Here is a 12,028-nt window from a genome sequence, read left to right as displayed (position 1 = left end):
TTTTACTGAATTAAAGAAGGGGAGGGACTTGCTACGGAACTTTCCCAACTTCTTCCGGACATTTTGCAGAAACCCTGGAGCACAGAGGGAGGATGCACGGGTTTATTAAACATGTGAAGTAATGTTAACTAATTTGGATGATTTTCCTAGCAAAGCCCATTTGAATAGGTTTGATATTTTTTTCTTCACCCAAGTTTCCGTTTTGGAGAAGAGAGAGGTGCCCTGAATTATAATGGCACAGGCTTGCATGGAGCGGCTCTCCATGCAGCAGCGCACGGCGCTCTGGGCTCTTCTGCTCTGCACACAGGCCGCTTTGGGCTTCTCGCTCACAGGACAACAGACAACCTGCGAGGCCAACGGCAGCATTTACTACGTGGGAGAGTGGTATTTCCTGGACTCCGATCACTGCACCCAGTGCGAGTGCACCAGTGAGGGCTCCGTGTGCGCCCGCACCGAATGCACGTCCCTCCCGGCCGCCTGCATCCATGTGAGCCACTACCCCACCGACTGCTGTCCCAGGTGCGAGAAGATCGGCTGTGAGTACCGAGGGGTGGTGTACGAGCTCGGAGAAAATTTCCAGGTGAGACACGACTCATCCATGATAGTTATGGAAGCCCGTTTCCTCCACTCTGGTGAAAACCCCCCATTTGTGTCTCAAAATTATTACTTCCCTATCTAATAATTATGAGACATCATAATTATAACTTGTGGCGGAAATGGGATTCCAGGCTACAAGACTACTCCAAAGTTTAATTTTTCATATCTCAGTTGTCAATAAACAAATAATATATTTTAAGTCACATCAAGCAGAGGAGATTTCAAAAAGTTGTGCAGTGAAGGAAGAGAAGGTCATCGGGGGTTCACACTTAAAGCAAAAGCCATAGAATCTTAATGGAGGTGCACCGATTTTTCTTGGCCATTTTGCTGTTTTCTCTGAGGTCTGACTTGCTTTTTTGGGATTTTTAATAATACTTACTCTGATTTTTTCTGATAATAAAACTATGGCATATAAAAGAGAATAGTTCATCAAGGTACAGTTGAATAAAAACATTGTCAATTAATTACAATTTCCCTGAGGGAAAAGTCCCAAAGGGAATAATAAAGTTTATTTCTAAAGATTATTTTTTAGCTCCTATAATATTTTCATTTAAAAAAATACAAATGAGTGATGTATTTATAAGCTAAATATAGTGAAAGTTCTTAGTTTTGGTGCATTTGTTGAATTGAGGGCAAAGTTTTTGATTTTGTTTGACCTTTTGATTACAAATGATCTCTAGTCTCTGCCTGGCTGATTAATTATCATATATAAGTAGGCGGAGATTACGACAAGGGCAAGGAGTGTGGGACGGAAACTTAAAAGTGAAACATTTTAAAAAAAGAAGAATTGCAGCTCATTAATACATCCCCCATTCCTCTGTTAAATTTTTAACCATGAAAAAACGTATGCATATTAAAGCCTGATCCCACCTCCACCCCATTGCAGCACTAAATGAAGTCCAAGGGATTTCTTAGGCTTGAAGGAAAACCTGTCTGTACTTGATATGTAATGAATATGCAGCAGAAAGAGGTAAATGGCGCCCCCTTTCGTAACACCATGCGATAGGATTTGTGTCTGTACCTCAGGAGGACATGGTGAAATGTTTCAAGTACAGCATCACCCTGTGTGTTCCAGCCATCTGAATGTGAGCAGTGCACCTGTGACAGTGATGGCATCGCCCGCTGTCTCGTGGCAGACTGTGCCCCTCCACCCTGTGTCAATCCTGTGTACCAGCCTGGGAAATGCTGCCCGGAATGCAAGGAGGGTATGTTGTGTAAACCACAAACAGGAAACATTTTTATTTTTCACATTTTTTAAGTTTCTCAAGATAGTAGCATAAACTGTAATGTATTTTGTTAAGATTATTAATCATGGACCAACTCAAAGTAGGGAATAATTGTGAGGTGGAAAGAAAATGGTACATGGTTTTGTTTTGTTTAACCAATGAAAATCTGAAAAGTGTGGCATACAGAGTGATGTCCGTGGTGCACCTATCTGTTCTGCCTCTAAGCACGAGGGGCAGATGAAAACTTTTTTTTTTTTAATTAGGGCAACCTTTTTACAAATACAAATCTTTGTATAATAGAAAATGTTAGGCACAGCACTAAGTTTAAACCTTTCAATTTCCATGGTTTTTGCTTCGTTCTCCAGGTCCCAACTGTTATACTGATGCATCCCGCAGCCAAGTGATACCTGCAGGAGAGCCTGTGTGGGTGGATTCCTGCACCAAGTGTCGCTGTCATGACGGCCAGGACGCCGGCTACTGGGAGGGAAATCGCCTTGCCACTTGTTCCCGCATCAAAAACTGCACACCTCAGCAGCCGCCCACCCCTATTCAGTGATTCTTCACACAACCACCATATATTTTAAAATATGTGATCTTCACAGTTTATCCTTAGGTATTTTATTACTGAAGATATTACACATCCACCCAAGGAAGGAGAATCTGCAAATGAGATAGGGGTAACTCACCAACACTTGAATGTAACAAAAAAAGTCAATAAAATTTGGAACCATGTAAGAAACGATGCGACTTCATCCCACAACTCTGTTCACTAACGTAGCAACTTTATCTCAAAACATGGGGATTAAAAATTGGACAGAAATTGTACTTTGTACTCTTACTTTTTAAATCTAGCTCAATTTATTTTATGTTTTTGCATTTTAAAATGTTGCTTAGATGTTGAGAATGCTTTTAAGGAGAAACAGGAAAAAGAATGAGAGCTTTAGGATCTCTTAGTCTCGAAATACCCAGAAAATTATACATAGATTTAAGCGTTAGCATAAACAACTGATAAATAAGATAACTAGTGACAGACTTGTCACAAGCTGAGGCAGTTTTACACTTCATGTACAGCTGTGATGAACAGTAAATAGGAAATAATTAATGAGAGTATAATATTAGATAAGATTTGTTGGCATGTTATTTAAATGCTGTTTTTAAATGTATGCTGCTTGGACACGCACATGGTGTAGGAGGTAGTATTGACTCTTCAGTGCTAAGATACAGCAAATATACAGTTTTCAGTGACATGTCAGAATCAAAGTCTAGTTTATTTTAACATAAAGATGTTGTTTTAAATTTTGCAAGACTTACTCCAGAAGCTTGTTACCTTAATTATAATGTATATTTGAAAGAAAACTAAACATGCTCTGAGCTTTTTAGCTAAGTTGACCTAATAAAAAAAAAAAGTAAAATCTGAAACCTACTCCATTATTGTGAAGAAATAGTGAATAACACTCAACTAAGTAAATGTTTTTTAATTGTACTGTCAAGAGTGTAATTGGAACAAACAATGATTAAAATTTGTATGAACCCTGCTTCTAGTACTGGGATCAGTAGTTGGGAGTAGTCGCATCAGTAGTTTTCTGATGCAACTTTTTTCTCACATTACACCTCAGTACATTGGTTTTACACTGTAAGTCAAAATAAACTATTTCCATTTAATTTTATTGCTTTTTTTTGTGAAAACCTTTCATTAAGAAGCCTACTCTTGTAAGACACATGTGTTACTGCCCTAAATGCTTTTCATGTTTTGTGTTGTTATGACCACAAACAGTGTATTTTTCTGGGATTTCTTTAAAGATGAATAAATAAAAGTTGTGCAATGGAAAGTACACAAAAAATACAAATACATCATGGATTTATATTCAGCCGTACTGAGTCAAAACTTTGTTGAACCAACTTGACACATCTAGAGAATTAAATTAATAACTGAAATCTAGTCTGATCAGTTACAGAATGACTATACAGCAACAATTAGAAAGCAAACTATTATTGTTATTATACAAAAAAAATTCCTCCTGTTCACTTTGGCCCAGATGTAAAAACTAGCATTACTTTAAAGGATCAGGAGACACACTAACATACAATCTTTACCATCAGATTTATTAATTGTATAGAAAAAGTAGGTTTGATATGACATAATGCATTCTATATAAGATATAACATTTTCAACATTCAACGTACAAAAAAGCCATAGGTACAGTAAAGTTTTAGAAACGCCTCCAGGCCTGAAGATCTTGTTGGCTGTCAGCAGTCGAAGAACAAAGAGTGCATCTGAAGATGGATTCAAACACTAACCACCAGAAGTGTGATACAACTGTTTGATTCTCAAGCAGAGGCCACAAATAATTTTTTTTTGCTAAATACGTTGGTTACTGATCTTGGTGAAGCATGGTACAGTTTATACACACTAGGGCCTTCTTACCAGCTACAGTTGAAATCAGAAGTTCACATACACAAAATAAAAAGACAGTTTTTTTTCTCACTATCTGAAGTTAATTCAGACCAAACTCCTCTTGTTTTAGTTAAATTAGAATGACTAATTACAACTCATTTGTGCACTAGCTTTAACTTCCTGGCTGTTGTCTTGAAATGTTTGTGAATATTTTCACATAATGTTTATTTCCCATGATGGCATTGATTTTATGAAGTGCAGCAGTTCCTCCTGCACCAAAACAACCCCACAGCATCATGCTGCCACCCCCATACTTCACAGGTGGGATGGTGGCATGTAAAGCAGAGAAGGTTTACAGGCCTCCCCCTCTTTCCTCCAGATTTAACGATTATCATTATGGTCAAACAGTTTAGTTCTATGACATTTCCCATAAAATGAAGGTCCCTGTCGGCATTTGTAAATTCAATCTGTTATTTTTTATGTTTCTCTTGGAATAAAGCTTGTAATTTTACTGCTCTTCCTAACTGACTTCCTTCTTTGGCTGATTTTTTGTGGCTTTTCCATTGTGTCAAACAAAAAAGCAGTATATTCTAGGCATAGCCTTAATATATTCATGAGTGAACTTCCAATTTACTGAAATGTATTTTTTAACCCATCACAAGTTTCCAAAGCCATGATATCACCATCTGGGCCTACCCTCATTGTTTAAAGATATAGTAATTACATAATTTAATATGTAAATTCTGACTTTGTTAAATGACTATATTAAATTAGTTTCTGAAATATTTTCTCTCAATATTCTGGCATTTATCAAATAGAAATCATTTTGGTAAGTCTGACTGACCTAAAACAAGAGAAGTCTGGTCTGATTTAACTTCAGGTAGGTGAGAAAAAAAAAAGGTTTTGTGTCTTTTGTCCAGTGCAAGTAGACTTATTGTCTCCACTGCACATATCTAACATCCTACAGTTAATCCAATCAAAGTATCAAGTGGTGTGTCAGACTCGTACTCGGTTTGTTTTAAGGGGGCATCGAAACAATTTTATTGTAAATTTTGCAGAGAATGGATTTTTGATTGTAATTCGGCATGAACGTATGCTGTGGTTTTCACAGCTTTCATAAGAAATGTTTATTTTATTTTATTTTTTTACCATGAGATGGAAGTCAGGAAGTACTGGAGTGATGATGCGTTTGACTTTTACCTTGGAAGTCAGACTTTCTGAGTTGTACATCCTAAAATAAATGCCATGGGTCTAAAAATCAAAATTCCAGCTTGGTAAGCTGAGATCTCTGAGCGCTCCCAGGTTCATATTCAATATGACTGCTGAATTTTAACTTTTGAGTGCTCAGTTAGAATTACTAAAATCATTTGAATGAATGCCAGGATAACAAGAGAGAGAATTATTTTGAGAAATATTTCTAATATTTTCTTCAAAGTCAGAAGGTTACTGGGACTGAGGTTAGCATTCTTTAAAAATTTTGGGGGGAAGCCTAGTTGATGTAATAGCTCTGTAATCTTCTAAAAGGATATTTCACAACAGTTGAGTGAATTGGAGGCACATCTGTGAATGTAATTTAAGGCAACAATTAAAGCACTGCTTCCCCAGCAAAATCATCAGAAAATAAGCAGAAACATCAGGGAGATGATTGTGGAACTACCAGAAGTTTTGTTCATCGATGAATTGTTTGTCTGCACAAAAAAATTATATTGAAGTATGAATAGCCTGGAAAAGCCCAGCATTCACAATACTTAAAAATGGACACAGTTAGAACTATAATGCCCATAGTTACATTTGGATGACAAATAGAGAAACTTGTAAGCCTGAGGGCACCCTCTCAACTTTTGCTCCAGGAGGGACTGGTGCACTTCACAAAATCGATGGGATCATGAGAAAAGAGTATAATGAGAAATTAGTAAAGCAGCATCTCTAGACTTCAGCCAAGAAGTTTGAGTTTGTGCACAAATCTTCAAATGGGACAAGGAACATAGACATACTGCTAATTTAGTAAAACTTGACTTATGTGCAACAAAAGTCAGATTTGGAACAGGCAATCTCAAAACCCTGATGTCAGTCCCATAGAAAATCAAACTGAAATGGTGTGTTTAGAAAGACAGCCAACAAACTCATCTCAGTTTGGTCCAAAATGCCAGGAAATTACTTTCAGAAGCTTGCGAAAGGTTATCTAATATGTTTGACATACCGTTTAAAAGAATCCTATAAAATACTAAGGACATACATAACTTTAGACTCTGAAGAAAATAACAAAAGCTTTCATAACTATTCTCTTTCTCATTAATCTGGCATTTCTCGAACAGGAACAATTTTGATAATCTTAATTTACTTAAAATGTAAAAGTTCAGTCTGATTTCATGTCAGGCATAGTGAAAAAAAAAATATATATTTTTTTTGTCCGCCGTTTGTTTATAGTGTGTGTGTAAATACACCAAAATAGCATAGCTTCAATTTGTGAACAGAGGCCTGGTCCCTACACAAAAAATTTTGCAACTTGCAACAAGAAAGAGAATAACAGTCAAGTTGCAAGTTACAAAATCTCAACAAAATGACTGCAGAAGTTGTAGGTCTTTGAGCAACTCCTAGTTCAATATCCAATATGGCCACTTTATGTGTAAAACTTGGTCAAAGATACAGGAATAAAATGTTTGTAACACAACAAACCAGTGGGACAAATAGTGCTGTTGGACTATTTGTTTACATATTTAAATACATAAAACTGAAGATCAAATGTTATCACTTTGCACTGCTAATAGTAGGCCAGGCGCTGATCGTAACAATTAGCTTGGCCCATCAGTTTCTTGATTTGCAGCTCCAACAAACTCAGATGTGATGAAACTCAGATCTAAGTTCCAAAGCAACGCAAACCCAGTATAACTTTAATCAGGATTGCAGCCCAGTTGGGCAAGGATAGGTTATTGCAATCAAACTATATCAAAATTTGAAATTGCTAAAATTTTCAGTCACACCATTCCTACAGTTTCAAATCTTTTCAATGAGATGGCAGAGAAAATGGCAGAGTGACTTAAGTTTTCTTTGGCTGTAGCTCCTTCCTCACATGTTGCTGCTCACTGCAGTTCAGCTTTACAAGGTAGATGAATTTGTAATTTTATGGCTCTTTGGAGAGTAAACAGATCAATTTTGAGACCAGTTCTTGACAATTGGAGTAGTTTTTTTTAAATCCAGTTGTGTGGTGTTTTATTATGCATATTTTTTATATATTTTTTGTGTTATTAAGCATATATACACCTGACCAAAACTTGCAATACTAAGATTGCACCAAATGTCATTGCACTTAATATTTATAATGTGATTTAAGACTTTAGGGTTTTAAAAATATGGATAATGTGACCTTGAAGTCACCAAACTTTAAAAGCTTTCTGCTTTTGCTGTAGTGCCCCTTTAAGACCATGAGAAAAAACTATGTAATTGCTGCACTTTCTCATTATCAGCATTTATAACCACAAAAAAAAATAAAAATTGAATCTGTATACAAACTGACCCCCTAAAAATGCTATGACCTCCCATCCTTAATAATGACTATAAAGCAGAGCATGCAACAGATGTGAACTGATGTGTAATACTGCTGTAAACAGTTTCAATAAGGAAACACGTTGACCACTTGTAGTCAGAAAAGAGAAAAGCACCAGAAATACGGCTAATCAAATGGAAACAAAGAGAGTCATAATCCAGGCAAGAGGGAGCCAAATGGACAGTGAAGAGAGAAGGAGGAAACAGGTGGGGGTTAGAAAGACTCACAAGTGGGAATGTGTGCTGAGAAGCAGTGATTAGAGACAAAATAAAGATACAGACAAAGAGAGCTCCTGTCGATATCTGTTGAAAGAAGAAGCACTCTTCCTGTGAGGCCCAGATGTGCCTGAAGTGGGTCCATCACAAAGCACAACAGTGAGCCACCGATACAATACAGCCCAGACTGGCAGAGTAAGAATGGAAAGGCAGCAAGAAGGGAGATAATACATAAAAAAGGCAGATGGTGTGAATGTGTGTGTTTTATGTGTGTGTGCATGTCTGATTGTGTGTTCTGAAAAGAAGAGCAATTATATTGTCCACCATTCAGGCTTGAGGCGAGGAGCCAAGCAGATTGAAACCTATTTTGCCTCAAGGCTGACCGAAAAGGTGAAATCATTTTCGCTAAAGCATAACGGTTAAGGGAATTCACTTCAACCTCTTTAGTTTAGATTTTCTCAGAGACTTTCTTTTTTTCTCCCAGGTCTGACCTTTGAATTAGTACAGATTATTTCTCAAGGCATTAGTTTGGAAGTGTGGGCATTAATAGACGAACAAGAAAGGCGAGAAAAATTAAAAACATAAAGGAAGAAGAGCAATGTCTCAGAGACAAAGCTGTCCAAGGCTATAAAGTGTTGATGGAAGAGTGAATTAAATATTGTGTATACCTTTTAAATGGTTCAACTTATGTTACTAAATGTTCTAAAACATCTTTACAGGACAAACTGCATTGGTGTGATTAAGCAGAACAAGATATGAATATGTGATTATTATGGCTGATACTGAATATGGGAACAAGATCCATAAAAGTCACAGACAGAATGCTCAGCTGGTTTAAACAGTGGCTTGCAAATGTACACAAACCCATTGAACTTTTTAATGATGTTGAACCCACAAATTTAATGTTCTTTATTGAGATTTTATGTGATAAACCAACATTTTTTTTTTTACAGGGTTAGGGTTAAGGTTAATGAGTTGCATTATCTTAAGTGTTGAGTCCAACTGCATTTGGTCCCACTTCCAACTGGAAGTCTTTTGGGTCATTTGGAAGGTCAACCTCCACTCGACTCTTTTTCAGTCTGCAGTTTTCACTTTGTTCTCCTTATTGAAGAGAAGTATTCCCACAGAATGCTGCTGCCACCACCATGTTTAACAACAGACATGGTGTAATCAGGATGATGCAAGGTGTTTTATAATGCAATCTGACTGGAAAACCCTCTGCCACAGTATTTGCTGTGCCTCCCACATGACTCGAGGGGAATATTAAATGAGATCAAGATGATTTCTCTCAGCAATATCTTTTGTTTTACAGCTTGTTCTTAATGGCTAAATTCACTGAGTGCTCATCGTTGTCTTGTCAACAGACTCTTCGACTTGAATAGAGTCTATAAAGCATCAAGGACCAATAAATGACTTTTCTGATTAGTTCTCTCCTCGCCCAGCTGGTCAGGTAGACAGCCATGTCTCAGCTTTGCTATTGTACAATACTCAATCCTTTAAAAACTTCTCCACCATTGACCTGTCTGCTGTGTTCCTTGAATTTCATTACTTATTTTTCTACTAATTTCCTTCAAGTAAAACCTTAAGTCTTCAAAGAACAGCTACATTTGTACTGAAATATAAAATTACACAGGTGATTAATAATTTGATTACTTCTAAACACTGGAGAAGATTTTTTTTATGGTTATTAGAGTAAGGGATTTTCAACTGCACTTCACAGTTTTCAGAGTTTTGTTTGCAGAAAACCACTTCACACTTCTTCCACTTCACCAATATGTTGGACTCTGTGTTGGTTTATCACATAACGTAATAATTTACATCAAGCTAGTGGCAAAATATGAAAAAGAAAATGGGAAGTATGAGTATGTTTGCAATACTCTGTATATTACCAGAGAAGTTTTACATTTCCTTTCAACAATTTACTCCATTTCGATATGCTTCTAAATGACTGAATGCAAAAGATAGACACAAAAGTGGCTCATAAACACTATATAGATTTGATGATATTTGTTTAAAAAAGACCACATGGCTATACTGCAGGCTTAAAAAATAACCACAAGACTTAATTTTCAGCTAGTTCTGTCAGTGTAAAAGATTTGCAAGGCAATGTTTTTAGCCACAATGCTACTTGACTGTAAAACATAACCTGACAGCTCAGGTTTCATGTTTATTTTGACAAAATTTGATGAGTTCAGAATGTTGAAGAAACTTTATAGCATATTGCACCTTAATAAAATGAGTTAGCCTATTAAAACTGTAGTAAGGCTCAGAAACAAAAATAAAAGACAAAACAAAAACTGGAACTCATAACCCGAGCTGTCAGTATGTTTTTCTTTTTTCACGTTTCAAAGTACTTCCACCAGGCTGCACACTGAAGAAAAGTTTTCAAATAATTGTATCTTTTTGTTACAAAATTCCAGTTCTGTTTTGAAGTTCAGAAATGTATAAAAGAAGAGAGAAAAAATTAGTCCCCCCCCCCACCCGAGTTGTTCATTGCTGCTCTGTTTTCATGAGTCTTCTGCTGTAGATGCAGGCACGTTAAACATTCATAGACGTATAGCAGAAGGTTTGAGTTTGGAGATTCAGACTGAAAACTCCCAGAGGGAAATGTCAACATGAAACAGTTCTGTGTCAAGACAAAATGATGTCTTGGGGACAACAAAAACCATCTGAACCACTGAATGTTCATGTTCCTGCGGTAATCTGTTACCTGTAAAACATCACTGTAAATGTTTGGTAATTTCATGCATTTCCCAACCGGAAGCTGCATCCTGTTCATGTCGTCAAGCATTGTGGCGAACAGAAGTTTGTTTTGAAATGTGACTGGGTTATTGTGTGTGCATTTCCAGAACAGGGCAAGGTGTTTCATAATAGCCATGTTTGGTGTTCCTGCCAATATGTTGCTGGATGCTCTCCAGTTTGCAGATGATAGTTCATGGAATGACTTTTGAGTTTGACAACAACCTTCTGTCAGCTGCTGACATTCCTACTCCGTTTCCAAAGGTTTTTAACATCACTGACTGGTACCAGGTGGCAACTGGCATCCCTAGTGAAATCCAGTAAAAATTGTCAAGCTGAAATCTCAAACAAGTAAATGGAAAAAAAGAGAAAGTCACATCATCCTTCTCTTCTCCACACCTTCCTTTCTTCTCTCCCATCCGGGTAAAAGTGCATCAACTTTAGATCCTTCTCTCCTTTATTCTCTCTAGCCTTTGATGGGCCGAGGCGGCGGCTTGCCGATCTCCACTGAGATGTTTGTGTACATAGGATACTTCTTCACCTGAACCAGTTTGTAGGTCAAGGAGCTGATGCCATCCTTCTTCATTGTATTCTTTGTGTTCTGTATTTTGTTGAATCTAAAAAGAGAGAGGGACGAGGAGATGAAAAACATAGATGTGATTCAGAGTGAGAATAGAGAAACAAATAGATTTCCTGATTACAAAGAACATAAACCATGTTGACCAACAGGTGGTGCTGTGGTACTGAGATAGGAATTTAATGAGTTGCATTATCTCCAATATCCTGCTTTGGTTTTTCTGAATCATGCTGAACTCTCTTTCCTCATTGGCTGTGATTCAGTAGTTACATCAGAATCTGCTCTGAATTTGGGAATTAAAGCAGGAAAATAAGTCACACACTGTGTCAGATGGTTACAGTTCTTATGCTAAAGCTTGAATTTAGTGAGTGAGGAAACCTTCTACATCAAACCCTTGTTCATAACACAAACCTACATGACATTTCTGTTTACAACACCATTGTTTTAAAATGTGTTTTTTTTATATGTAGAAAGAGCTGGCGTGTGCAAACATGAGCAGTTCCACATTCAGTCTTCAAAAGAGAGCAGTGACTGACTCCAACAAAAGATGTCTCCCTAATGATATGCTTGGACGTACAAGTGGAGTTGACACTTCAGTTCGCCACGGACCGTTGAGTCCACAGATTCCTGTCAGAGCTGACTGCTGAAGCCCTTGCCCTCTTTCAGCTTTGCTTTCCCCTCTTGTTTTTGTATCCCTCAAATTAAATAAAAAAAAGCTCCACTGGCCTGAATGGA

At 37.2% G+C, this 12,028-nt stretch overlaps 2 protein-coding genes across 2 annotated transcripts in view; one reads left to right on the top strand and one right to left on the bottom strand.

Moving 5' to 3' along the window:
- The first annotated feature begins 47 nt into the window (after positions 1-47).
- LOC116721475 (von Willebrand factor C domain-containing protein 2-like) lies at positions 48-4,742 on the top strand. The gene is made up of 3 exons (XM_032565227.1): positions 48-580; positions 1,673-1,802; positions 2,189-4,742. The coding sequence occupies exons 1-3, from the start codon at positions 233-235 to the stop codon at positions 2,377-2,379; spliced, it is 669 nt and encodes a 222-aa protein (XP_032421118.1). The 5' UTR covers positions 48-232; the 3' UTR covers positions 2,380-4,742.
- Positions 4,743-6,627: 1,885 nt separating this feature from the next.
- The window catches only part of b4galt2 (UDP-Gal:betaGlcNAc beta 1,4- galactosyltransferase, polypeptide 2), a 133,880-nt gene continuing 128,479 nt past the window's right edge, over positions 6,628-12,028 (bottom strand). The window contains 1 exon segment of the mRNA XM_032565226.1: positions 6,628-11,333. Coding sequence (XP_032421117.1) covers positions 11,183-11,333 — 151 coding nt within the window. The 3' untranslated portion in view covers positions 6,628-11,182.

This window comes from Xiphophorus hellerii, chromosome 6 (assembly GCF_003331165.1).
Source record: "Xiphophorus hellerii strain 12219 chromosome 6, Xiphophorus_hellerii-4.1, whole genome shotgun sequence".
NCBI lineage: Eukaryota > Metazoa > Chordata > Actinopteri > Cyprinodontiformes > Poeciliidae > Xiphophorus > Xiphophorus hellerii.
Note: the sequence above shows the minus strand (reverse complement) of the source record. Positions and strands in the feature narration are given on the sequence as shown.